The following is a 27,534-nucleotide window of genomic DNA, read 5'->3' as shown; positions in this document are numbered from 1 at the left end:
TGTAGATGGTGATTTCAAAGGGATCAATTTACCTCATATACCTGTAAGAGAATACATCTCCATATAGTTCTAGGAAATAGAACCGAGTAGCAGAAAGTGCATTCACAATCAGATGTTACTTTTCTTCCCACAGACAGAGAAGCCTGGCAGGCTACAGTCTGTGAGGTTGCAAAAGAATCGGACATGACTTAGCAATTAAATAACAACAACTACTACTTTTCTAAATGAATCTAATTCTAGAGCAAAATATTGTGAGGTGAACAGTAAGAATTCCCAGCCTTTCCTTTCATACTGGATCATGTTTCAAGAATACCTGGTAATTTTAAGCTGTGCTAATATGCCACAAAAGAAACAAATCAACATAACTCTACCATAATACAGTAAATGTACAGAATGACATTGAGGACAAGGAGTAATATGCCATTATACAAGGAGAAAAATCAGTTCTCCTCTGACAAGACTCATTTTATTTAAGATAATTTGATAAATTTAGAGAAATACTGAAGCAGTAAGATAGGCATTAACCTGATGATATACTAATAGAAAGAGTCTGAAATATAGTGTAATACAATCTGCAGTGCAGCAAATGACGACTGGAGAGGCAGCTGGCACTCCCAGCCACCCTCACCCCAATATACACACATACATGTCATTTGTGAACACTGCAAAGGGTTGGGCTGGGGGAATTTGTGTTCAGTATCGTGCTCTTCAGTCCATGCTACCTTCATGTATCTGCCTTGTTAAGATAGAGGCCAAAGATGAGAAAACATCTCTAATCCCACCTGCAATAAGGTGAGCACATGATCAAGATCCCCTTCTCTTACTATCAGAAAGATGATTAGACCTTTGCCTATGAGGTTTTGTTTCATTTATGCTCAGTCGCTTCAGTTGTGTCCGACTTTGTGCAACACCAGGGACTGTAGCCCACCAGGCTCCTCTGTCCATGGGATTCTCCAGGCAAGAATACTGGAGTGGGTTGTCATCTTATCCACCAGGGGATCTTCCTGACCCAGGGATCAAACTCCCATCTCTTATGTCTCCTGCAATGGCAAGTGGGTTCTTTACCACTAGTACCACCTGGGAAGCCCTGTTTTGCTTATATCGGAATATGACAGCACACTTACATACTAAGCCAATTTTTAGCTATCCAATTATCAGTAAACAGGACATTGTTTCTCAATATAATGCCTCTATCAGATATTTGTAAGTAATATAGAAACAAAGGAGAAAGGATAGAATTTTGATATTCAGGACCTTTCATTTTCCAGGAATGAAAGGATTCTCCTTTGTAAGGCTACCATGGCAGAGAGCAGTGGCTAAACACTGTGCAGACCAGTTTTGCTTACAGATTCATTGAAAATGCTCTCCTGGCCTGTGTGACACATTATATTAGAATGACTGTCTGTGGCTGCCTCAGTAGGAGAGCTCCAGAGGATGTGCTGTGACTCAGGCCTCTGCTGTCCATTTCCGACACAGACAGACTACCACAAACTGCCGAGAAACTGCTTCAGCACTGATTGGACTAAAATTTGGACGTATTAAAAAACAAATGTAACATGCTTACATACAAGTTGCAGAGAAACACCTAACTGGCTAACCTTTCCACAGCTGCCAACACCTGTGCAAACCTCAACTCTGCCTCAAACCTTTACTGCAGTAACAAAACACGGGGCTCTGCACACGCATTTCTGTATGTGCTGCTGCATTCAGATATGTACTCAGTCAGAAAAGACTTTCCAATCTAGGACCTCGATTTTGCTACCAATCTAGGACCTCAATTTTGCTACAAATGTCCTATGCATGCAGTGATGGAGAAGACAGTGGTATTGTGATGGTGTCCTTGAGCCCTGACAGCAGGGCCAGGAGGGCAGTCTCCAGGTCATTGTGATGGACACCAACATTCTCTCTTGTATGCCCATATCAGTGACGAGAACCCCAGATTCCACACTGGTGGCTGTGGTGTGTTGACATCGCTTGGGAACTTACCTTGTTCATGTGGATCTGCTGCTGGTATTGCTTCTGCTTCTCCAAGAACTGCTGGTGCTGCTGCTGAATGACCAGCTGAGCCAAGGTGCTCTGAGGCAAAGGTGCAGACTGGGTTCGATTCAGGGGTCTGTGTCGGGGTAATTTGTGGGTACCTCTAATGCCGGGTGAAATTCTCTCTTTTGTTGCCAAGGGAGACTGAGGATGTAAGGGAACTCCACCTGGAAAGAAAAAAAAAAAAAAAAAATATATATATATATATATATAGGTACTTACGGAGACACATACACAATTTAAGAAAAGACAAGAAACTACAGAAGATAGCTATGGGATAAGTTTTATGAAAAGCAGTATACTATTGGCCATATATCAGAAGAAGGCTAGGTTGGGTGTGTTAGTCACTCAGTCTTGTCCAACTCTGTGACCCCACGGAACGTAGCCCGCCAGCCTCCTCTGTCCATGGGATTCTCCAGACAAGAATACTAGAGTGGGTTGCCATGCCCTTCTCCAGGGGATCTTCCAGACCCAGGGATCGAACCTGGGTTTCCTGCATGGCAGGCAGGCTCTTAACCATCTGAGCCACTAGGGATGCCCAGATTGGGTAGGGTGGAGGCAAAAATGCCAGCGCATTGGGCAGATACACATCTGATCAATGACTCATCTACAGTCCACTCTGGTATATCTGAAGGTTAAAGAAGGTGAGTTTTTTCCCAGAGATCTAGAGGAATAAATACAGGTAATAGTCTTTTCCACAGTACTAGGTATCAGGGAAACCTCTGCATGACAATGTGAATTTTTACTAGGTCTTGAGGCAAAGAGACATTATGTTGGCTTGCTGATAAAAACAAAAGCCCTCATATAACCTACAAACGATGCCATTATAAATTACCAGCCACAAGAAGTTTTTGCTGTCGCATTTGTTCTTTCAATAATAGATGCTGCAGGAGAGCCTGGTGGCTGCTGTTGGGCTTTCCCTCCAAAGTAACGTGGGGATGGCTTGAAGACGCTGGGATGCTGCCCCCGTATTGCCCAGGCAGAGGAACACCTTGCCTGAGTGTCTGGGTCTCACACTTCTGTTTTTCCTTGAGTGAATTTGAAGCCTGTGTCAAGAAATAATAAAGATGTTAATCCGCTTTCATCCATATGCGTCATTAGGTCTGTAAATCATTAGACTGGTTTCTCATTCCATAATTTCCCCTGCCACCAAAAAGCCTTATCTTACTCAATGGCTGAGTAGGGAAAATGGACAACAGTATGTCTTTTGAACTAAGTGAATGAACATAGGAGAAAAAAAAACAAAGCTGGAGCACTGGAGACAGTTTAGTATTGCGTATTATTGTACTGAAGCCCAAATAAAACTTTTCCTAAAAGATTAAAAATTATTTTAGGCTTAATAACTGGGAAGTTTATTTCTAAAATATTTTAACATATTGCTTAAGTAAAAGGTATATTAGAAAAGTAAAATTTATTCAGATTGCTAAACTCATGACTATACAATAGTGATTAAAAGCTGGAAATAAAATGGTCTGTAATTCGGGAGTTTCAAGCAGGAGAAACAATTCACTCTTTATATGTCCTCTAATACATTCACAGAGCTGTGGGTGTCCAATATTTAATTTTTAAAATAAAATTCTTGAGATAAGTCAATGAAAGATTATATAAAATATGAAGAAATTTTATTTAAATGTGTATTTTATATTAATTTATAACAGAGTCTCAAATCTCTAAATATTGAAAATGACACTCAGATACTTTTGTTTAATAAAATAAACTACAAGTGAAATTAGATATCACCTAAAATTGCTATTAAGAACTTGAAATATATGATAACGTAGTAATAAGGCAATAATAATTATATTATCAATGGTAATAATGAATTCTCCTAGTCAAAGAACTTCATGAATGGTGGTCATTTTGGTATTACAAAAGCAGAGGTCTAATACCTTAAAATTATGTGGCATGTTTCTTTTCAAAACTCATGTTTCATCTTTCAAAATTGCTGTGTGCCAGGGAAGCAAAGCAATTTTCAGTGATGGGGAAATTGAAGGATGAAGAGGTAAATGGTTTGTCTTAGTCACACAACAAGTCGATGCAATGTTTAATCTAGAAGTGATTCCTTCTCCTGGCTTCTTCTCCTTAAAGTTTCCCACTACTCAGTGGGGAAATAGAATATTAGAGATCCCTTTGCCAAAGCAATGCCAACCTTGAAAAATTAATTATGATAGCCTCATACACACCAAAATGGAAGCAAAGAAAAATGAAACTTCAATCCAAACCACACTGGTTTATTCATCCAAAGGTACCAAATGGTATTATCATTGAAACATTTAATAGTCTGGCTTTTAGTACTTGGTCCTTTGGGGAAAAATTCTCCCTGACCACATTAAAAGTAGTGCGTTTGTGTTAGCTGGTAGGAGTGACTTAGAACATACGAAAAAAAGTAGAAAACTTACATGTTGTAAGTTTTTGTGTTAGTATTTGCTCATCACCAGAAGAAACAGAAAAAATAGGAACAGAAGAATATAACTTTTTTTGAAAATAATTTTTATAAGTGAAGATTTGAAAATATCATCCATAAATATTTGTTTTATTTAATCCCCAATTTCTTTTTCCTTTTCACTAGTCAATTGTTTACAAATGCTTCACGTAGGATTTCAAGGGCATAGCTGAATTCAGTGTTTTTTTTAAGTCTGTCTTCTTTAATCCCCAGATATAAAACAACATCCAAACTTTGCTTTTTCCTCACTGGTGTAAGATTACTGTATCACCTAAGATAACATTCTACTTTATTACAAAGATCAAATATAACAAATTATTGCTTAGATAGATTTGTAATATGTATTGAACATAATCATAAAATTTATCATTTAAAAATGTCGCCATAAGCATGATTGTGCATAAACTAGCATACCATAGGATAGGGTTCATATTCTGCAAACAGTCACAAAACGGTCAACTCTTTATAATTTCCCATGTGGGCATATTGTAAAAGATATTAATTTGACAAGATGGACTCAGTGGAAGACTTGCCAGACTCTTGAAGCCATTTAAAAATTGGTAAAATTGGTGCCAAGGGTTGGAACAGATTTCTCTTTAAACTGAATGTATCATATGACCTCTGCCTAATTTAGTAACCTCTCACAGATAAATTATTCAAGTTTAAAATTTTTTTACTATGACTAACATTTATATTATTTTAGAGAATATGTGTGAAATATAATTATTGCTATCTTCTGCTAGCTGGACAATTACCTCCAAAAAATCCTACTTCAGTTGTTGAGACTTTTAAAGTAATTGATTCACTCTGAATTTCCAAGGAAGAGTTTAATATTGTTCTCACAGAGGTTTCCCAGATATATATTCTTCAGTACCACAGAGTCAGGGACCTAAATTCTCAAAATAAAGTCATTCACAAAATAAACCCTTTAAACATGCCGCTGTGCTTCAGACACTGCCCTCACAGCACTGGCCTGAGTTGAGGTCCAGGTCTGCTACTTGCTGGGCTTGTGATCCTGGACTTTTATGCACTCCAAGTCTCGGCTGCTTCTTCTGTTAAAACGTGGTCTGTAATCTGTTTCAGGGGATGGTTGTGTGGAGCTAGCAAAACAATATACCTGAAGACTGCTTTCTTTTTTAAAAACTACAAAGCATTATACAAATATTAGTTATTATTTTTATATATTATTATGGGAATCAATATGAATCTTTAATGTGAGGTCAAACTGAGTTTCTTTCAACAACTCGGTAAATAGTGAAGGAGAAGTAGACTACCGAGTTTCCCTGAAGTCTAAATATACAAGTAAAGAATGAGAGGTCCCCTAGGAAAACAGTCCTCGGGCTGGGTTAGGCCAATGCAGGGAAATGACTTACATTGAGTTGGGTTGACACTGCTGGAAGACCCAGGGTGATGTTGGGCAAAGACGGAGAGGTATAAAGACTGAGCAGGTTCATGGAATCTTCGTGAATTAGAATGCGTTGCTGTGAAACCATTTTCTATTCAAAAAAAAAAAAAAAAAAAAAAGTGAAAGGGGAGTCCCACAATATTATATCACAAAGTTTACTGTAATGTTCACATTTCAGAAAATAGGTTTTATATTATAATCTGTCAAAACATTAAAGTATTTTAATGAAGAATTCACAAGTATTTTATGACTTCTGTGTCCAAAAAAGTTAAATGCAATAATTAAATTAAAATTTTCTTTACCAGATATAATTGTAATATCTGAAGAAGACCTTCTATTTCATTTTGAAAAAATTAATTTTTAAATTTCTACTTTTATGGAATATAATCAGTGTGTTTGTCATCAATTGGTAATACACAACAATTAAATTGAGTAATCTTTATGAGTATAAATAGATTTTTGTGTTACTGAGTGATGAATATGTATGTAATGCCATTATAATCATTATTTTCATATGGATTAAATATCATTTTACTGATGGGAAAACACACAGAAGAAAATCTTAGATTAAATATTGCCTTATAGGACTTCTATACTAACTAATCATATCATTGTTTAAAATTTGTGCATAGACAACTCTGTGTGCTGTTTTTTAAGTCATTCATATTCAGAAACTAAAGTAAATGTGAAAATGTTATGAGTTCCCTGGGCCTCACTAGTCTTCATTTACACTGGAATACCTTGAACATTTTGGCATCATGGTCCTTTTTTACAACAAATAACCTTTTTTTTTTTTAAATCCAATACCAAGAGTCATGTTTTCCCACATGTGGCCTAATATGGTTGCTTGAATTACATTTTCTGTTTAACTCTTGCTTCCCTCCCAGAACTCTTATACAATAAGAGTTACAAAGGTCTTATTCGACTAAGGAACTCTGGCCTGATATGGTCCCCAAGGGAACAACATCCTTGAAAAAGAATACTCCATGTAACAGTATGACACAGTGACTGCTTTCTTCCCAAACAAAAAGCATATGGGACTCCAATAAGAGACCACCTCCAAGAGGGATATTGCACACACGGGCTTTGACTAAAGTAAATATAATAACTTGTCAAGTATGTTTGGGGGAGCTGTAGATTTTCCCCTGGACAAACCTGGGATATCAATTAACTGGGGAAAATATCATGTGCTAATACAATGCAACCTCAGAATGTCACTGAAGAGTGATGCACCACCAAAACACAGGATGTTATTCCAAAACATCACCTCAATCATACGTTTGTTTGGAGATGAGTCGTAGTCTTAACATAATAAGAGCAGAAGGCTAAAGGTGGACTCTTCTCATTGCAACTTGGAATTCCAAACTAACTCAGAGTTTGTTTTTTCTTAAAAGAACAAGTCAGATATTTGTTCATGAAAAGCAAGAAATGCAATGAAACTTTTAACATTACATTGAGTTTATATGCAAGCCTTTACAAAATTAAAGTTGGTGAAAACCCATGAAGATTGTTGGAAAAGATTTTATCATTACAATGTATGATATTGCAATTTTATTTAGGGAGATACCAACAATGGTTGTATATTTGCTCTAATTTAAAAAGCCAAGATTCATAAGACTGATTTTGCTTATACTATATGCTTTTACCATAAATTTAAAGTATAGAATATATACCTGAATGCAAATTAAAAAGTATATGAGGAAGCAAAAATACTTTAACCAGCTTATTGGCAGCAACCAGTCATTTATAATAAAAGGGTATTTCATCTGCTTATCTGTATTCATGGAAGAGAAATAAATGCAGGAAAACAATTACTTTAAATCATGTACAATACTCATTCAATGTTCTACCTGTGTCCCACAGCAGAGACTTGACATGCACTATGGGAATGACCAAAAGTTACCACAACCTCACAAAACAGGTCATCTTTGTTTTCCAGACAGAATTTGTGTGACATCTTCCCACATCATAGGAAGCAAATCTATACTGAAGTGAGAAAAAAGTTTCTTCTCACGTGTAATAACTGCAGTAGCACATTGGCTGCTCACAGGAGCTTTTGGCTAAAGTGAAGGGACTAGGGAACGTTCATACTGTGAGATTTCAGACCCCTGTGGTTTCATGCTGTTTCCTAGGACAGCACCTACCATGTTTCAAGGCCTATGCCAGGGAGTTCTAGGGCATCAACCATAGTCCTCACATGCACTCTCCAGCACACCTTATATTCTCGTTATGGATGAACAAAGTGAGTGATTGCCCTAATTCTGGTTCCCAGTGGGATCAGCAATAAAACTTTTACAGCGATCAAGGCTGGATGATTTGTTGTCAGGTACTGCTCCAGAAGCTATGCACTGCTCTGGAGCCATTATTGCAGGACAAGGGAACCACAAAAATGTATGGAGAAGGAGGAAACTTCAGAGAAAAAGAGGAGGCACAGTTAGTCGTGGGGCTTACGGTAAAGAATAAAAGTGTCCAACTGGGAGCCAGTGAGCCTCATGTGAGAAGAAAGCAGAAGCCCTGATGACTTGGTAGACGTAAGGATTTCCAAGTCATGGAGACAATTCCTGAGGAATAAGTAAAGTCCGAAGTCCCTAAGTTCACTAGGTAGAGTTGGCTCTTCCCACAGAGATTAAATGGTATATATCACATCATGGAACTTCAGAGACTTGGACATAATTTGTTTCCTCCAATTTACTGACAAGAAACAAGCACAGCATATACATAAACTTCCAATGGATAAAATCACAAATGACTCAACAGAACTGAAATAATGTTTTTCTCAAATTATCTTCTTTAATAACTTTCCTTGATTTGACTTTTTGATAGAAGCAGGCTATCTGTTTCAGGTTAATATTTCTTAACAGGAAACTGGAGCTGTACTGTACAATGCTAAAAGAGCGCAGACACACTTGAAAGCCAGAGAAACAGATGGTGAGAGGGGCCATTTCACTGAGTCAGTGAAGGATCCTGACCAGCATTCTTGCAAGGCTGGAAGGTTACCCCACCTCAGCACTGCGGTGAACTTACAAGTATTTCCAGGCAAGGTCAGGGCTTTTCCAGGAAGTAGTTTTGAAACTTATCCAGCCCTTCAAACAGGGCTATGCTAATATACCAACACTTCACATCTTAGAACACAGGGAAGATGGTTTTAATCTAAAAAATTTTCAGAGTCAGAAACTATTGCTGTGGTCAGATAAAATGAAAATATTTAATGTACAATGGCTATCACCTAACATGCACAAAAAAATGAATTACAATTAAGTTAGATTAACAGGGTGGTATTGGAGAAGAAAATGGCAACCCACTCCAGTATTCTTGCCTGGAGAATCCTATGGACAGAGGGGCCCAGCGGGCTACAGTCCATGGGGTCGCAAAGAGTCGGACACGACTGAGCAACACACACAATGCAACAACAGGGTGGTATAGGGTGGGAAGGGTACAAAGAAGCCCTAGACCGCACAAGTGCAAAGGAAAGTGGAGAACTGGCTCTAATGACCTGTGCTGCTGCTGCTGCTAAGTCGCTTCAGTCGTGTCCGACTCTGTGCGACCCCACAGATGGCAGCCCACCAGGCTCCCCCATCCCGGGGATTCTCCAGGCAAGAACACTGGAGTGGGTTGCCATTTCCTTCTCCAATGCATGAAAGTGAAAAGTGAAAGTGAAGTTGCTCAGTCGTGTCCGACCCTCAGCGACCCCATGGACTACAGCCCACCAGGCTCCTCCGTCAGTGGGATTTTCCAGGCAAGAGTACTGGGGTGGGGTGCCATTGCCTTCTCCGTCAATGGCACAGAGCAGGTTGTCAATTTTAAACTAGGCTCTGATGGATAACCAGCATTTCACCAGAAAGAGCATGATATTGGAAAGAGGGGTATGACTGAATTGAGTGTTGGGGCAGGGGAGGCCTATCCATATTTTAATAATGACCTTCAAGTTTTAATTACTTTTCTCACCATCATGGCAACTGGAACAATATCTTATGGATAATACTGAAATAAAATTAATATTTTATTAATATAAAATACCCATATACTGAAAAATCACATGTATCTCACTAGATCTATTTATTTAGCCATTGAAATCAAGAAGACATTAGTTTCAATCAAAAGATTCAACTTCTCTTATGAAGTGGACACTGGCAAAAATTAGAAAAATAGACAATGTTAAATGTTCAAGGGATCTAAGAAAGCAAAATCCATCACACATTACTGGTGAGACTGTGGACTGGCATAGCTATTCTGGAGAACATTTCAGCACTGTACACTATGACCCAGAGATTCTTCTGCTCTTCAAGAAATAATCATTTAGTTACAAGGTGATGCGTATACATATACACAGGAGCATTTTTTGGTGGTGTGAGAACTGGAGGTCACTGGGGCATCCAATTGGAGAATAGGTAGGTAAAATGGAGCGGTGCTCGCCATGGATTACTACAGTGATTAAAAGCAAATTATTAGGTATATGTATCCATTATATGACTGGGTATAACAAGACATGCTTAGTCATAAAAATAAGAAATGAAAAGAGACTGATGGCACCAAACTATTTATACCCATTAAAATTCATGAGCTCAAAACAAAAGATACATGTTTCATGTAAGAAGCCATACAAACAAACAAGAAAACAGGAGAAAATGACTTCCTATAGGGGCAAGGAAAATGGAAGTAGGGATAGGAGGTAAGGAGGGAGGGAGGAAGGGAGGAAGTAGAAAGGAAGGGTGGGAAAGAGGGAGGGAAGGGACTACCCTTCTTACTCTTAAGACAAAGAAGTCAACAGATGATCCTTGACAGAACACTAATTATGTCATCACCTACTTTTTAAGAAGCTCATAGAAAAAGTGGATGCAAAAATTTTAAGTTGCTGCATGTTCAAAATTATATACAATTAGCATAAGCATTAGAAAAGGAATATAAATATAAGGCTTTGGTGAGCAGCAGTCTGGACTGGGGTACAACAGAGTGGTCGAAGTATCCTACACTCAAGGGTCACTGCTCCGTGGCTTTTGACTCAGGGCAGCTCCTAAGATGGGAGCAGCTGACTAGATCTACCAGGTAATGTCTGTTCTCTTAGAGTGGCATCTGGGAAGACACGCTTGTAAGCCTCAAACTGTTTTGTCTTTAATAAAAGGTTCCAAATCCCTAAATCTAGTCTATCTAAATAAAAAGAACCACATTAAAAAACAAACAAGTAAATGATGAAAAATTTTTAAAGTTCTTAATCATTTAATGTTTGCCTATGGCTTTCATGGTATTTTTCAGGATGGTATTTATTTTCTCTTCTCATTTCAGACAGCTGATAGAAAATTAAAATCGCCATGTGATAAATAAATTTTTTTAGGCAGTAAAAATCTCTAAGTTTTCATTTTTACTGGACACTCAAGGGAATGGCAACCCACTCCAGTATTCTTGCCCAAAGAATCCCATGGAGAGAGGAGCCTGGTGGATTACAGCCCATAGGGTATCAAAGAATTGGAGGCAACTAAGCAACTAACACTCACTTTCACTTGGTTTTCAAGAATGTATTACTATAAAATGGTTTGGAGACAAAAAAATTATTTGACAGGGGCTTCCTCTGTATTTTTTTTTTTCGTTTCATACATGATATTTTACATGTTTCAATGCCATTCTCCCAAATCTAAAAGTCACTGATGTTTTGTTAAAAGTCTTGGTTTACAATATTGACTCATGTTATTCCTCATAAATGAGTCTTTTGTCATAGCAACCTCTTTTCCCTTGGGGGATTGGATGAGGAGTGTCTTATTTGCAGTCATCTAAAACCGAAGCTCTACACCCACTCAGAAGGGAGCATAACATTTACAGCAAATGTCACAACAACTATTATGAAACAATCGGCAGATGAGTCATGTGAGATTGAGGCAAAACAAGTGCCAGTTCAAATGATTTTAGAGTGCTTAACCTTGTTATTAGGATCCATTTTTAAAATCATTTGTATCTGCTGGAAAAAATTATTTTAAAAATCGCAGAGCAGAGCCAGCCACTAATGTTCAACTAGAAATAAACCAGCTGCTTGGCTACTGTTAAAATAGCTATCAAATAAATCTACCGAGCCTAAAATAATGGTGCTGATATTCATGGAAACATATTTGAACCCACAGGCCTACAGTATTAACAATAAAGTAACTAGATAGGTAAAGACATCTCTGACTGGAGTTGGAAATAGAAACTCCTGAGGTTTCAGCACCCCAACCAAGTTTACAAATGGGGAAACCAAGTAGCTTCAGCGATGCCGACTTTAGGACAGGGCATGTATAGGAAACTAGAGAAATAGAACAAAAGTGGCCAGAGCATATGGAAGCTCATTCTCACATGAGATTTGCTGGCTTGCAGACAAACGTTCTAATGAGTTTTCCCTACCAGGAGTCAGTATTAATAACAACAAAAAAATGAACTTGTTCCACAATTTCCCACCTGCCTTCCAAATACTGATTCTCTACAACAAAGCTGCTGGGGTAGGTATTATTAATACTATATTTATTAGATGAATAATCTAAGATTCAGGACAAGTTTAGCGACTTAACCAATGGCAACCAAGTAGTTGGTTTTGCAGCCACGTTACTTGGTAGCCCTCTGAATGCAAGACTGGAATATCTGAATTCACGGTACTGTTTCTTCAGCCTGGACTTAAAAGTAAATTCTCCTCTTGCTTCTGTCTTAACCTTTATCTAAATTACACAGAACAGATGAATTATAAGAGGGAAAATTTCCTTTTCACCTAAGCCTCAAGAACAGCCTGAAATACAGTTTTACTTTCCTATTTCCTAAACAGCAAAAAGGGAGTAGAATCCCACTCATCTACATGGGATCTGAGAGAATTATGTGACATGCTTTTCTAATTTCAGGTCACAGAATAGAGAGTTGATTCAAATGTACACTGTTATACTATTTTAAAAATGAAAACTCACCTGCTTTGCAAAACTTTGCTACTTAAGCAAAGATGGTAGAATAAGCTTATTTTATAAATGGTAAAGTATGCAACTAATATAATTTTTGAAAGTGTAATGATGTAAATTTTTCATACCCCCAAATATTTCTTTTGATATGAAGTTATATGTTGTTATTAATCTTAGAGGGTGTCTATAAATATCACACAATTCAAAATGATCATTAATCAAAAACTGGTTGAAAAACATTTTTTTCCACTTTAGTTTAGGTGGAAGGATTTGGTGATACAAAGCTAGGATATTAATTTGCTGACAGTTTCAGTCTGAATTCTGCTGTCTCCTCACCTCCCCAGTATGAATTATGCTATAGAACTCTGTAAATGCAATGCAGCAGAAAAGCACATGTTAGTCATCAGGGCTGAATTTTTTTGTTCTGGGCCATGGAGAGGCTACCCATCAGTGCATAAAGGTCTGCCCACCTGGCCTTTTGGATCATAGTTCAGGCACACAATTAATTCATTATGAAGTAAGTCACTGCTTGCTTTTGAACTAGTCTTCCCAGCTTTGGAGGTGAATGTCCTGTCACTGACCTGAAGAAATACCTCCACTCTTTCAAACTCCATTAAATCACATTTCCTTCTGTTTTTTTTTTTTTTTTTTTTTTTTTTTTAACTGGTGGCGGTAGAAGGAAAGAATATGTTCAACAATTAGCTGAAAAGCTAACTGTTGGGCATATAAACAGATATTTGTGTTTAGGTATCAGTAAAGGTTTTAGAAGTATAAAACAGATTAAAATAATACAAGCAAATTCCTTTAATTTACAGTCTTCATTGTACATATTTTTGAAATTTAATTATAGGGTCACACAATGTGAGCTACTTAACAGGTTTTAAAAATCTTGAAGTAAAGAGAAAATCTCATCGTTTCCATTTATTTCAAGTCTTATGAATATGTATTTCTTTGTTATACTAAGTACTGCATGCATATATTTGTATTTATAATGAAGGTATATATGTATCTTCATTTTTTGTAGCAAACCATGTCCCCTCCACTGTCTTTCTCCTTCCTGAGAGGTAACCATCATGCTAAATTTTGTGTTCATTACACCCTTGATTTTTTACATTCTTTTGATTTTTTGAAAAATATACTGTTACCTACATATGTTTTCCTGAACAAAACATTGAACTGCTGTTTCTAATCTTCACAAAATACCATCAAGCTATAAGTGGTCTTCTGTACCTTTTAACAATGCCTTCTGAAAAATCATAAATGCTGTTGAATGAATGTAGTTTAGTGTGTTTTCATTTCCTAAGAACATAGAATTCATCCATAAACATTTTAGAATCCAGATCCTTTAGTGTTTGTGCTACCGAATCACATTCTTTAAGCTGAGAGGAAATGGAAATCTAAAGTTTTTTAGAAATATTTATGACCAGCTTGTACTTTCTCTGAAAATTCATTTAAGGGTTGCAGAAAACTAACTGATGTTGAGATATAATTTATAATCGCACTAACAGAAATACAACACCTATAACCAATAGTCTTAAGAATCTTACATCAATGGTCACAAATATATGTGAAATATTTATTTCCTCTGGTGTCATGTTTAGAAAGAAAAATGAAAAGCAAAGGGACAATGGGATGGTAAGAAACAAGAAATAGATGGAGGACTGGAGAAAATGTAGTGGCTTGAATTGTATTCTTCACATGCCTGAAAGATGGTCACAAGTAAGAGAGTTTCCTATCTATTCTGCTCATTTTCCTTGGAAAATGAGAGAAAATTTTAAAGCCTAAAATGAATGTGAGAGGTTTCCCTGGTGGTCCAGTGGTTAAGAATCTACCTTGCAATGCAAGAGACACCAGCTTGATACCTGGCCCAGGAAGATCTCACATGCCTCGGAGCAACTAAGCCTGTGTGTCAGAGCTACTGAGCCTTTGCTCAAGAGCCCACGAGACGCAACTAATGAGCCCATGTGCTGCGGTTACTGAAGTCTGCACACCTAGAGCCCATGCTCCACAACAAGAGAGGCCACCACGAGGAGGAGCCCACACATCACAACTAGAGAGTAGCCTCTACTCGCCACAGCTAGAGACAGCCCACGTGCAGCAATGAAGACCCACCAGAGCCAAAAATAAAACCAATAACAAATAAGTAAATCTTTAAAAAACAAGTAAAACAAAATGAATGTGTATTCATCTAGAAAGGATTTACATTTGTTTTTTCCAGATACCTAGGGAACTAAAAATCTGCGGCAGTTTAAATTAAATTAACAATTTGAAGTTATAAAAATCTGGGCTACAGCCTTATATATTCTGGTTATAACTCCGCAAGGAGAGAGCGCGCCCCTGCCCTGGTCTACATCAAGACATCTCTGGGGGTGGGGATGAGGGACCCACCAATGTAGCGTAAATATGGGTCATGGGTTGGATGGTCTCCTATTAGATCATCTTCTTTGGTCAGTACAGGGGTTTGCCTTCTCTCTTCTGAAAACCAAAACTCAAGACTCAAATACACAAATGTCCTCACAGAAGTGACTTTACTGATTCCAGTTCTTTCCCTATCATGGATAACCTCTGGGTGTCTGCTTTCAATTAGCCAGATAATTTATGACTTATAAATAATTTATTATACATTTATGTTTGTATGAAATTATACATATATTTTGGCATAATATACAGAAGATACTTTTTATCAGTCAAGCTGACTGTCCAAAATCAACTAGATTGCATGAAGAAACAGTGAAGTGAGTTCCCTTTGAATAAGAGTGCTCCAGTGGAAGTCGGATAATCACATATAAGAAAAGCAGATGATTCAAGAGTCAGAGATTCAATCAATCTCTTTCAGCTCCAAAGTATCATGACTCTATACAGTACAATGGAAGATGCATGCCACAGTTATATATGAAAAGTTACTATACCAGCTTTCTCCTGTAGTGAGCAATGCATGATAAGGAGGCATTATAATGACAGAGAAGGAAAACTCAGAATTTTAGTCAATGATGGTGACTTCAAAACAGCTGATTCCATACAAGTGGCTGTTTGTTGCCTTTGCTTAGCCTGATATGGAAACTATATACATAGTCAATTGGGTTGTTCAGTCGCCAAGATGTGCCCAAGTCTTTGCGACCCCATGCACAAGCTCCTCTATCCTCCACTATCTCTGCTCAAACTCATGTCCATTGAGTTGGTGATGCTATCTCATCCTCTGCCGCCCTCTTCACCTTTTGCCTTCAATCTTTCCCAGCATCAAGGTCTTTTCCAATGAGTCAGCTCTTCGCATCAGCTGGGCAAAGTATTGGAGTTTCAGCTTCAGCATCAGTCCTTTCAATGAATATTCAGGATCAATTTCCTTTAGGATTGACTGGTTTGATCTCCTTGCTCTCCAAGGGACTCTCAAGAGTCTTTTCCAGCACCACAGTTTGAAAGCACCAATTTTTCGGTGCTCAGCCTTCTTTGTGGTTCAACTGTCACATTCGTACATGACTCCTGGAAAAACCATAGCTTTGACTAGATGGACCTTTGTTGGCAAAGTGATGTCTCTGCTTTTTAATACACTGTCTAGGTTTCTCATAGCTGTTCTTCCAAGGAGTAAGCATCTTTTAATTTCATGGCTGCGGTCACTGTCCACAGTGATTTTGGAGCCCAGAAAATAAAATCTGCTACTGTTTCCACTTTCCTCCTTTCTATTTGCCATGAAGTGATTGGACCAGATGCCATGATCCTAGTTTTCTGAATTGTGAGTTTTAAGCCAGCTTTTTACTCTCCTCTTTCACCTCATCAAGAGGCTCTTTACTCCCTCTTGGCTTTTGGTATCAGAGTGGTAGTGTCTGCACATCTGAGGTTGTTGATATTTCTCCCAGAAGTCTTGATTCCTGCTTAGGATTCATCCAGCATGGCATTTCGCATGGGGTACTCTGCATATAAGTTAAATAAGCAAGGTGACAATATACAGCCTTGACATTCTCCTTTCCTGATTTGGAATCAGCCTGTTCCATGTCCAATTCTAACTGTTGCTTCTTTTCCTGCATACAGGTTTCTCAGGAGGCGGGTAAGGTGGTCTGGTATTTCTATCTCTTGAAGAATTTTCCATAGTTTATTGTAATCCACACAATCAAAGGCTTTAGCATAGTCAATGAAGCAGATGTTTTTCTGGTATACCTTTGTATTTTCTATGATCCAATGGGTGTTGACAATTTGAGCTCTGGTTCCTCTGCCTTTTCTAAAGCCAGATTGTACATCTGGAAGTTCTCAGTTCACATACTGTTGAAGTCTAGCTTGAAGGATTTTGAGCATTACCTTGCTAGCATTTGAAATGAGCACTATAGTATGGTAGTTTGAACATTCTTTGTCATCGCCCTTCTCTGGGATTGGAAGGAAAACTGACCTTTTCTAGTCCTGTGGCCACTGCCAAGTTTTTCAAATTTGCTGGCATATTGATTGCAGCACTTTAACAGCATCATTATTAAAGATCTGAAATAGCTCAGCTGGAATTCCATCATCTCCACTAGCTTTATTTGTTGTAATGCTTCTTAAGGCCCACCTGACTTCCCACTCCAGATGTCTGGTGCTAGGTGAGTGACCACACTATTGTGGTTGTCTGGGTCATTAAGACCTTTTTTGTTTTGTTCTTCTATGTATTCTTGCTACCTCTTCTTAATCTCTTCTGCTTCTGTTAGATTCTTGCCATTTCTGTCCTTTCTGTCCTTTATTGTGCCCATCTTTGCATGAAATGTTCCCTTTGTATCTCCAATTTTATTGAAGAGATCTCTAGTCTTTCCCATTCTTTTGTCTATACACACAGACAAATTCTTGTTGACTCCCAAATTTACTGTTTTCTATTCTTATATCACTGGCTTCAACAAATCATGTGTTATTTCAGACCCATTTTCTTGAATTTTTTGTTTTTCAAGGACAGAGTTCATAGATCATTTATCTGTCTATCCTCACTGCCAGGCAAAATGAATAGCATATAGAAGGTCCTCAACACATTGCTTAGTGGAACTCTGCTCCTCAATTATGATACTACAACTATTTTCATTACTCTTTGGGTCAAATGTATAAAACCTACTTTTCTGGGCAACTGTTCTTCTGAAAGGTTTGCATGAAGTTGTTTTCATTTACTGATGTGTCTACTCACAGCAGAATAACCAAGAGCCATGAAGAAGGACTTCAGGGTTGTATAGCTACTGGGCAGTGAGTGTATACTCAGCATAACTAAAGAATGTGTGTGGTTTGTTTGTTTTTTTTTTGAAGATTAAATTTCAGCATTTTCAAACCTGTGATTATCATCCAAACTTTGTAAATAAAATCACATTTACTTAGTTCCACACATTATAAACCTATCAGAAAAGTAACTAAGGTCAGGTGGCTTTAAACTTCAGTTCAGAAATATCACTGAGTTTTAGGGGGCTAATCAAAGATTTAACTTTCAAAACAACCAAAATAATAAGAGCCTTACCTCAGCATGAGGAGTAGGTGGCAAAACTGAAGTCTCATTTTCAGTAATATTTCCAGTTGGACCATTGTTTGGTGAACTGGGACCAGATCCTGGGGAACTGCTACTGACTGAAGATTCTGAAAAACAATGGGAAGTACAAATACACTCATGAAAAACATACAGAGAGGAACTGTAGTTATACTCTAACATACAGCAACAGACACCGTTTTTTGCCCCCAGCATGAATGACAAGCACCATGTCACTAAATAAAAAGAACCCTGAAAAAATTTGGAAGATTTCTGAATTTTCGTATCACTTTTCTCCCCTTCTTTTCACTACTAAAAATACAACATAGTATTCAATAATTTTAGAGAAGATATTCAGTTAGAGAGGATTATAGAAGCTTTTGATTAGGAAAAAAAATAAAGAAAGTAATCTTATAATACTTCCTCTTGTGCTATCAAAAAAAAAAAAACTCTAATAGACTTGTATAGTTCATAAAAACATGCCATCAGCATATGAGGCTTGGAACCATTTCCATGGTATGTGGAAAAAATGCTTATATTCTATGTTATAAATAGCTCTTTATTTAATATACTAAGGCTATACCTTATTACAGCACATCTTAGTCAAAGTTATATGAAGAAAATACAGTAGAAGATAAAATCTCAGTGTTACACTGATCGCCTTGTACAACATTGTTTAATCTTAACTCTACCCAACTTATTTTCCAGAAGATGAGACGCTGCCTAAATTTAATATGTTCAATTTTAAAGACCAATATAACAAGAAATTCATTTACCAAAAGTTAAATAACAACACTATAGATCATCTCTGTCATCTTCAGATATAAAATTCAAACGCATTTCAATTTATGACTGAGGTAGTTCACTTACTAAAATATCTAATTAATGAAATATAAACTTCCAGATCCTAGAAATATAGCTAAGAGAGGCCACCTTATCAAGCTTTGGCAAGTTATCTGTTGAGCTCTAATCAATTCCCTATTACCTTCCACAGTTCTTTCATTTCAGCATTTTTCTAGGTGTCTCATCCTTCGTCTACTCAGCTCTGCACAAATGATCGTGATTCATGCTTCTTGGAGACTGACAACTTCTAAATGATTTCCATCAGTAATTTTTCTTTCTACCTCATGATTTTGTTATATACACTCTCCTTGCCCACATCAAAGTGAAAACATTTCTCTTCTGCTCCCTGCTCCAATACTGTCACATACACTTTCACCCATGGCCCCACCCCCGAACATCTGCTTTAAGATTTTGCTCCATCAATTATTTTGAACCTTCATGCTGTCCTTTTCCACTGGAATTGTCCTTCTAGCCTGAAAGCATGCTAGTAACTTGTAATAAGTGATGTGCTCATTCCTTTAAGAGCTGGCCCTCTAGCTTAACTCATTGTGGACAGCAATTGATCTCTCAAAATACCAAATTTGAACAGTTTTGACAAAACAGTTCTCATTCTCCTCATCCTTCTACAATAAAATTCTCTACCTCCATGTTTGTTTTTCCATCTCTCTGGCTTTTCCTCCTTCAATCAATTTCTATTCACCAAAGTTTGGTATTCACCAAAGTTTGTAGCCTTATCCTATTTCTATTTCCCTTGTCAAAACAATTCAAAGTTATGACACCAACTATCATCTTTAGGCAGAATCCTTGCATTCAGTTCAGTTCAGTTCAGTCGCTCAGTCATGTCCGACTCTTTGTGACCCCATGGACCACAGCACACCAGGCCTCCCTGCCCATCATTGCCTCCCTGCCCATCACCAACCCCCGGAGTTTACCCAAATTCATGTCTATTGAGTTGGTGATGCCATCCAACCATCTCATCCTCTGTCGTCCCCTTCTCCTTCTGCCCTCAATATTTCCTCCCATAAAAGCTGTATTTCTTGTTGTTCCTTCTCAGAATTTCCAGTCTGAATCCTTTTGGAATGCTGGACATTGTTTATCTCTCTTTAATGTATATCGAATTCAGTGTATTTTAATATTAAACGTGCCCTGCTTATTTCTGTTTATAGTCATCCTTAGATTCATTCTCATTCCCTTCCTTACTCCAAATCTAATCAATTACTGGGTCAGTTTGTTTTGTTCTTTCCATTATTTTTCATCTTCTTCTGACTACAAAGATTTCAGTTTAATCTCTCAGCCCTCATTGTCCTCTCATGGACTACAGAAAATATCTTCTAGCATTTCTGAGTTGCTACAGCAGTCCTTCCAAACTTTCCTTAAACAGCTGCCAGATGGATCAGAGTGAGACAACTTTCACTATGTTCCTCTGCTCCAAAATGGAGCCTGACATTATTTCCTACTATTGCCCTTTCTGAACTCTGCACTCAGTCAAATTTAAATTGCCTACTCCCCGTATGTGCCACTTTCCCATTTCAGGCTTTTTTATGTTCTTATCTCTCAACCTACTTCATCACAGGGTCAATCCCACCTCTATGTTCAAAGCCTGGCTCATATACCATCTGTCCCCTGTAAATGGGAGTGCCCAAGTCGCAGGCTATGGTTGCTTGCCCTCCCTTGGAACCCTTACAACATTCAACTTTCTATTATAAACATTTCTCTACTCAGAAGTGTATCACCAATGGAAAGAATGCGAGACTGATGACAGAATTCTGATCATGCCACCTACTTACTATGGGATTTCAAGTCACTGGTATCATAAAGTTCCTAAATATATTTCGCTCACTGCCTTTCAGTCTATATATCTTGCTTACATTTTGATTAATCTACTTTTTATATGTGTCTCTTTCTTATTTATTTTTCTTTTAAGAAAGAAAATGAAAATTAAAAAAAATCCATCAAGAATATGTTTCCCCTGGACTCCTAACTCTTGTCTTTCTTGTATGACTAAACACTGATTTCTCATTAAAGTCCCATTCTGCATTCTGTCTTTAAAAAAAAAAAGAAAAAGAAAACTATTTTAAAATGTCTTGTCAATTTAAAAGTATATTATTTATATTATTTTATGTGATATTCATACAGAAGTGTTACCTTATGTATTGAATAGAAATCACTATGGCAGATACTAGAATGTAAGACGATAGATTCTACCACAGGATTCTACAAGATCACACTGGACATGGTCTGGGAGAAGAGGTAGCAACTGATTTTCTGGGAACACTGAGAAAAATCTCTAAGTAGAAGTAATATCACAACTGGGGCTTGAAGACGAGAAACTCATGAAAAGTGGGCAGTGGAGAAGGGGAGAGCGGAGAAGACATTATAGGCACAGGAATGTGCCAGGACCTAGAATTTTAAAATAGCATGGCTTTGTAGAGGGAAGAGCAGAAGACCCTTGAATTTGAAAAAGGGGACGATGACACGTGGCTCTCATGTCAACTACTGGGAGGAGAGAGGTAGCATGGGTTTGGAAAAAAGCAAACAGCTGAACCTATGAAACAGGGAAGAGAGAGGCTAGAGGTGAGACATGAACAGCAGTGGCAATTCAACTGCTATGATGCTATGGTGGTCTCTGACTGGACAGCAAAAATAATTAGTACTAAGATCCAAACAGAGCTCATCCTAATCACATGAAAGCTGACAGAGAAAGAGGATGTAGAGGTGCAGAAAACCTTGTGTCCAGTAGTTCAAATTCTCCAAAAACACTTAGATTAACTGCAACATAAAGTTAAGATATCAGTTATAACACACCAGTTTTACATACAGTTAAAAATATCAACCAAAGCATCCATAAGTCCCATCTCACTGATCAGAAATGTGTGTCTAGTCTCTTCAAATACAAGTTTTTTTCCCTCAGTTGAAAAGGGGCATTATTATCTCACAAAATGAGAGAAAATTATGATATTTCACAAGAACCTGAACAGAACTCTAGCAAATCATAACCCTTATAAATGAGAATTAATTATTACTCAGTTAAGTAGTGAGCTAAATTCCACTGAAATTTGGTAAGAAAGAAAAAGTGACCATGTGGGGAAAAGTTATGATCATGAAAAAGATTAACAGGAAAATAGAAAAGGACATTGCAATAAATATATAAAACCTTAATAAGATTTTAAAGAAACAAAAAAGAAATATACATGTGTTTCTATTTTCTTTAAGTTTTTCTGTTATGAGAGAACCTACTATCTCCCATCAGAAAAATGACCTATAGGTCATTACATTAGACAATTGATATGTTCATTATTCTTTAGTTTCATTAATACAGATTCACTCTACAGATTCATCCCCAACCCCATCAAGGACTTCTATTATGAAAACTTACTTAAGATTTTCACTTAATGAAATACAAATAGGTTTATTGGGGGAAAAAGTCTGTAACTCTAAATTCATTATTGAATTGGTCTAAACTAGTGATTGTATTTGATACTGGAAAATAAACTCTAGTAAAATAATTATTTACTTAATACTTATAATCCCTTAAGAAAAAAATTTTCACCAATACTTTTCCTCAGATAAACATATTAATCTGTCAGCACTGAATAGGAGACTAAACATTTTTTTTCTCCCTAGTAATCTGTCAAAATACTCCCTAATTGGTAGTCTACACTTTTCCACCTCTTCCTCCACAATCTTCATGTCTCCCTAAACTAGACACTATCATGGCCAAAGAAGATACAGAAAAGAAACAATTTTTTAAAAAAACTTTCTAAGAATAAAATTCTATCCTAGAGAAATAATGCCAACTGACTACTTTGATATAAGCACCATTTCCCTTGAGAATGGACAAACATGGCTCTAGATTTCCATTTCTATATTGATGCAACCAAAGGAAATGGTCACATACAATGCATAGCTCTAAGTAGTTACTCAATAAACAATAGTTGGTTTTGTTATTTTGGCTAGCCTTTTTGGTTCTTCTATCCCTATGTCTTCTCAGACCAGGTACAAATGGGACTAGAGGGCTTTGTAAGACATCAGGCTGAATTTCCTAACCTGTTCACCCCACTACTAACCAGGCAGCTAAAAAACTAAGAACTCTTCCATTTGAGACTAGTGAAAATGACAGTTTCTTTCCCTTCATAAAAGGCAATAATATATCCCCTCCTGCCACAAGTCCCAGTTCACTAGTAAACACATAATGTCATTTATGAGTTCTGTAAATTTGTTGAAAAGTGAAGGCTTTGCTGTTTCACATAGTTTAATTTTCCCAGATGTATTCTGTACATTAATGTTTGAGTATGGGGGAAGTATTCTTCTTGAACCTCCCTCTGCTCATTTCTGATCAAATTTCATTAAAAGTTATATTCTCTGGCTTGGCATTCCCAAAACGGACTGCTTGTTTCTGAAAAGATTAAGGTGAGCTCTGACATTCCCTAGTTATGCCTATTGACATATAGTTCTGTTTTTCATTCATTTCCTGTTTAACACAGCTGGTGAATGCATGGCAAGGTTTACTGAACTACTTGTGAGTTTTCAATATAACTTCCTTTCAAGAAATGTTTCTCTTCAAAATAAATTTTAATATACAGCAGGTATATTTATTCTAAGCTAATTTTGTTTCATTCCTACTGGCAGCAGTTTTTTTTTTCCTCCAGTGTGTATCTACCCAGTCCTCAATTACCTGTCACCTCAAACATTCGCTTCTTGAATGAAGTGACAACATTTCCATCCTTCCGCCTGAGTAAGGGGCTGCTTCTCCTCTCTGCCACTTTCTGTTTTAACCTGGACCGCACCTTCAAGTTGGGCTCAGAGGCTGGGAATTGAGACAAAGAAAATAGATAAAAATTAAAAAATGGAGAGCCAATTGCTCCTGTGTAAAAAAAAAAAAAAGAAAAAAAAAGGCTCACCCTCTTCTTGGTCCCTTCTCATGTCAAATTAAAACCCAAGCATATAAATAAGGCATTGATTATAAATTAATTAAACAGACAAATGTCATAATTATTTTTATGAAATGTGTGAAATATTATTCTACATCTCTAAATGTAAAGTGAAAAGAGAGTAAAAATATGCTTTCTACCTATTATCTAGTAGAATTGGAATTGTTAATGGGAAGTTCAATGACTGAGAGTGTTTGGGTCAGAATAAGATTTATTATACTTTACTGTCAGTTCTTTAAATTCTCTCAAGGGTGAAACTCAAGAACCACTAAAAACAGTACCCTAATGTGATTTTAGAGACTCTTGGCTGACTTCTGGTCAGACACTTCTGGAAGACACCTCTGCAGAAAATAATTTATGTCTAATTCTGACTCCTGAAATATTTCAATGTCAGTAGTTTCTAACCTGAAATCCTGGGAAAATACACTTGGTATAATAACACAAACCAAGTAGAATCACTATGAGTAAACCCTCGTATACAGTGAATACACAGTCAATTAGAAAGGAAGGGTGGCCAAGTCTTATAGATAAAGTTCTGAGTTAGGTTATATATTCCAAAATACAAAATACATTATTCATACATATGTGTTTCTTTGGTTATATTATTCTAAAGAGTGATGCTCTATAATTTATCTTCATGCATTAAGTTTTGAAGTGATTGTACTTCAGAAGAATGGAAACATTGGATTGATTCTGTAGTAGAAATCAATGATGATGGAGGTTGTGGTGATGATGATAATTAGGAAAACAATGCTTCTGAAGACAACTAACATTTATATAGTGATCACTATGTTCCACTGGAGAAGGCAATGGCACCCCACTCCAGTACTCTTGCCTGGAAAATCCCATGGACAGAGGACCCTGGTGGGCCGCAGTCCATGGGGTTGCTGGGAGTCGGACACGACTGAGTGACTTCACTTTGACTTTTCACTTTCATGCATTGGAGAAGGAAATGGCAACCCACTCCAGTGTTCTTGCCTGGAGAGTCCCAGGGACGGGGGAGACTAGTGGGCTGCTGTCTATGGGGTCACACAGAGTCGGACACAACTGAAGCGACTAAGCAGCAGCAGCAGCATGTTCCACTACTGTCCTGAAATCTTTGTCAATATTACCTTCTTTAACCACAGAAAATCTAATTGGACAGAGTCTACTTACACTTTGATTGTATCAGTGAGGAAACCAAAACATGGAGATGTAAGTAACTTGCCCAAAGTCATCAAAGTAAAAAGGGATGATGAAGCCAGCATCTGTACCCAGATAACCTAGCTCACGTGTAATCTTCTAACACTGAAAATACTGCTCTTCAACCTTTCTTTATGTAGGAACAGCAGAACAAATATAGAACTGATTTTCCAAAGCATTACTAATCACCTATATCAGGAACAATGTTATAATGTAGCTAGAATTCTGGAGCAGATAAAATGATTTCTTTGAAGGAATTTTATAGTTCTGCCCAACTACAGAGGATATCAAAAGTAGAATTTACAATCTTCTATTACTCATTTATTTATTTTTGGTATCAAATACTTTAGTTTCCTCTTTGTTCTTCTCTCACTCACCCCTCTTTATTTAGATCTACCTTGGACTGAGAATCCTAGATTTTCTTGGAACTGGCTAGAGAAAATTAAAAAGTTAAATTGAGGGGGGGGAGGTTTACAGCTGATTTTATGCCCCCAAACACTAAAAATGTAAAAAAAAAAAATGGGGACCTGGAAATATTGTAAAAGTAGAAAATGGACAGGAGATAAGGGTAGAAATTAGGAGTGAGTACAAGAAGCTCAGTGACTAGAGACCACAAAGGTCTTACTTCCTGGGCCTCCCACCTTGAAGCAAAGTAGGGTAATAGTTTGGGGGAAGGATTAAAGTTCTTGCCAGACTTTCCAGGAGTGCAGACTTTCCTTAACCCACTTGATTTTAGCAAATAAGACTGAATCTGAATTACTAGCATGCAACATGCCTGCGAATAAAGGGGAAAAGATGGAACTATATACTATTTCAATTAGATCCCCACCCTGGGCTTCCCTGGTGGCTCAGATGGAAAAGAATCCGCCTACAATGCAGGAGACCCAGGTTTGATTCCTGGGTTGGGAAGATTCCCCTGGAGTAGGGAATGGCTACCCACTCCAGTATCCTTGCCTGGAGAATTCCATGGACAGAGGAGCCGGGCGGGCTACAGACCATGGGGTCGCAAAGAGTCGGACACGACTGAGTGACTAACATACACACACCCACCCCCATATATTTATTTTTAAATGCCTTTAAAAACACCAATTTTGTCTCCGATAAGTTGTAGGTTAATAAATATATTCCATTTCAAATAAAAAAAAATGAATTCCTACATGCTAACTATTAATATATTGGCATCTGCTGTTATCTTGTTTATAAGCCTAGGATAAAAATCACAGATTCTTAGATCTTGATCTAGACATGACTTTATGATGAAGTCTAATGGATTCAGATGTTACAGACTGGCTCTCCAGAGGGAGTAAACTAATTGATTCATTACTTCAAAGATGGAGTAGAAAAAGCACCATGTTTCAGCAGGAATATGTGGAATCGGGACCACACATCCCACATATGAGATTTTCAGTGTGATTTTTAGCACTTTCTGAGCCTGGCTCTACATTTATGGGTTCAAATGTGAAACTCTAACTTCTTCCTTATTTCACAGAACTTTGGCCACAGGATTAGATACTTAAGAATAACTATGAAGATCTGGGTGAATGCCAAAGGGAAGAAAAAGGTTTTGGTTCAATTCAGTTGCTCAGTCGTGTTCAACTCTTTGCGACCCCATGGACTGTAGCACGCCAGGCTTCCCTGTCCATCACCAACTCCTGGAGCTTGCTCAAACTCACGTCCATTGAGTCGGTGATACCAACCAACCATCTCATCCTCTGTTATCCCCTTCTCCTCCTACCTTCAATCTTTCCCAGCATCTGGGTCTTTTCCAATGAGTCAGTTCTTCACATCAGGTGGCCAAAGTATTGGAGTTTCAGCTTCAGCATCAGTCCTTCCGATGAATATTCAGGACTGATTTCCTTTAGGATGGACTGGTTGGATCTCCTTGCGGTCCAAGAGACTCTCAAAAGTCTTTTCCAACACCACCAATTCTTCGGTGCTCAGCTTTCTTTATAGTCCAATTCTCACATCCATACATGACCACTGGAAAAACCATAGCCTTGACTAGATGGACCTTTGTTGGCAAAGTAGTGTCTCTGCTTTTTAATATGCCATCTAGGTAGGTCATAGCTTTTCTTCCAAGGAGCAAGCGTCTTTTAATCTCATGGCTGCAGTCACCATCTGCAGTGATTTTGGTTTAGGTAATTTTTATTATTGCTGCTACTGCCAGGGTAGGAATGACAGAGCCGGGACTGAGCCCCAAATTCCCTGATACCCAGTCTAGTCTTCTTCTCCTCACACATTGCTCTAGCTGGGGGGGAATATCTGCAGTAAAGATGAAAATGTGACAACAGCTTGGTAAACCAGGATGTGCCACTTAAACATTCTACAGGAAACCT

General features: G+C 37.6%; 1 protein-coding gene across 4 annotated transcripts in view; it reads right to left on the bottom strand.

The window, feature by feature from the left end:
• HDAC9 (histone deacetylase 9) overlaps nucleotides 1-27,534 on the bottom strand; it is a 1,051,976-nt gene that overhangs the window by 402,687 nt on the left and 621,755 nt on the right. For all 4 annotated transcript variants that reach the window (XM_044946512.2, XM_044946509.2, XM_044946510.2 and 1 more), the window contains 5 exons: nucleotides 23,761-23,892; nucleotides 18,237-18,352; nucleotides 5,854-5,976; nucleotides 2,873-3,083; nucleotides 1,987-2,204 (listed from right to left, as the gene is read on the bottom strand). In XM_044946512.2, the coding sequence (XP_044802447.2) occupies nucleotides 1,987-2,204; nucleotides 2,873-3,083; nucleotides 5,854-5,976; nucleotides 18,237-18,352; nucleotides 23,761-23,892 (800 nt within the window). The remainder of the gene's footprint in view (nucleotides 1-1,986; nucleotides 2,205-2,872; nucleotides 3,084-5,853; nucleotides 5,977-18,236; nucleotides 18,353-23,760; nucleotides 23,893-27,534) is intronic.

This window comes from Bubalus bubalis, chromosome 8 (genome assembly GCF_019923935.1).
Source record: "Bubalus bubalis isolate 160015118507 breed Murrah chromosome 8, NDDB_SH_1, whole genome shotgun sequence".
NCBI lineage: Eukaryota > Metazoa > Chordata > Mammalia > Artiodactyla > Bovidae > Bubalus > Bubalus bubalis.
This window is presented reverse-complemented; position numbering and strand designations above follow the sequence as displayed.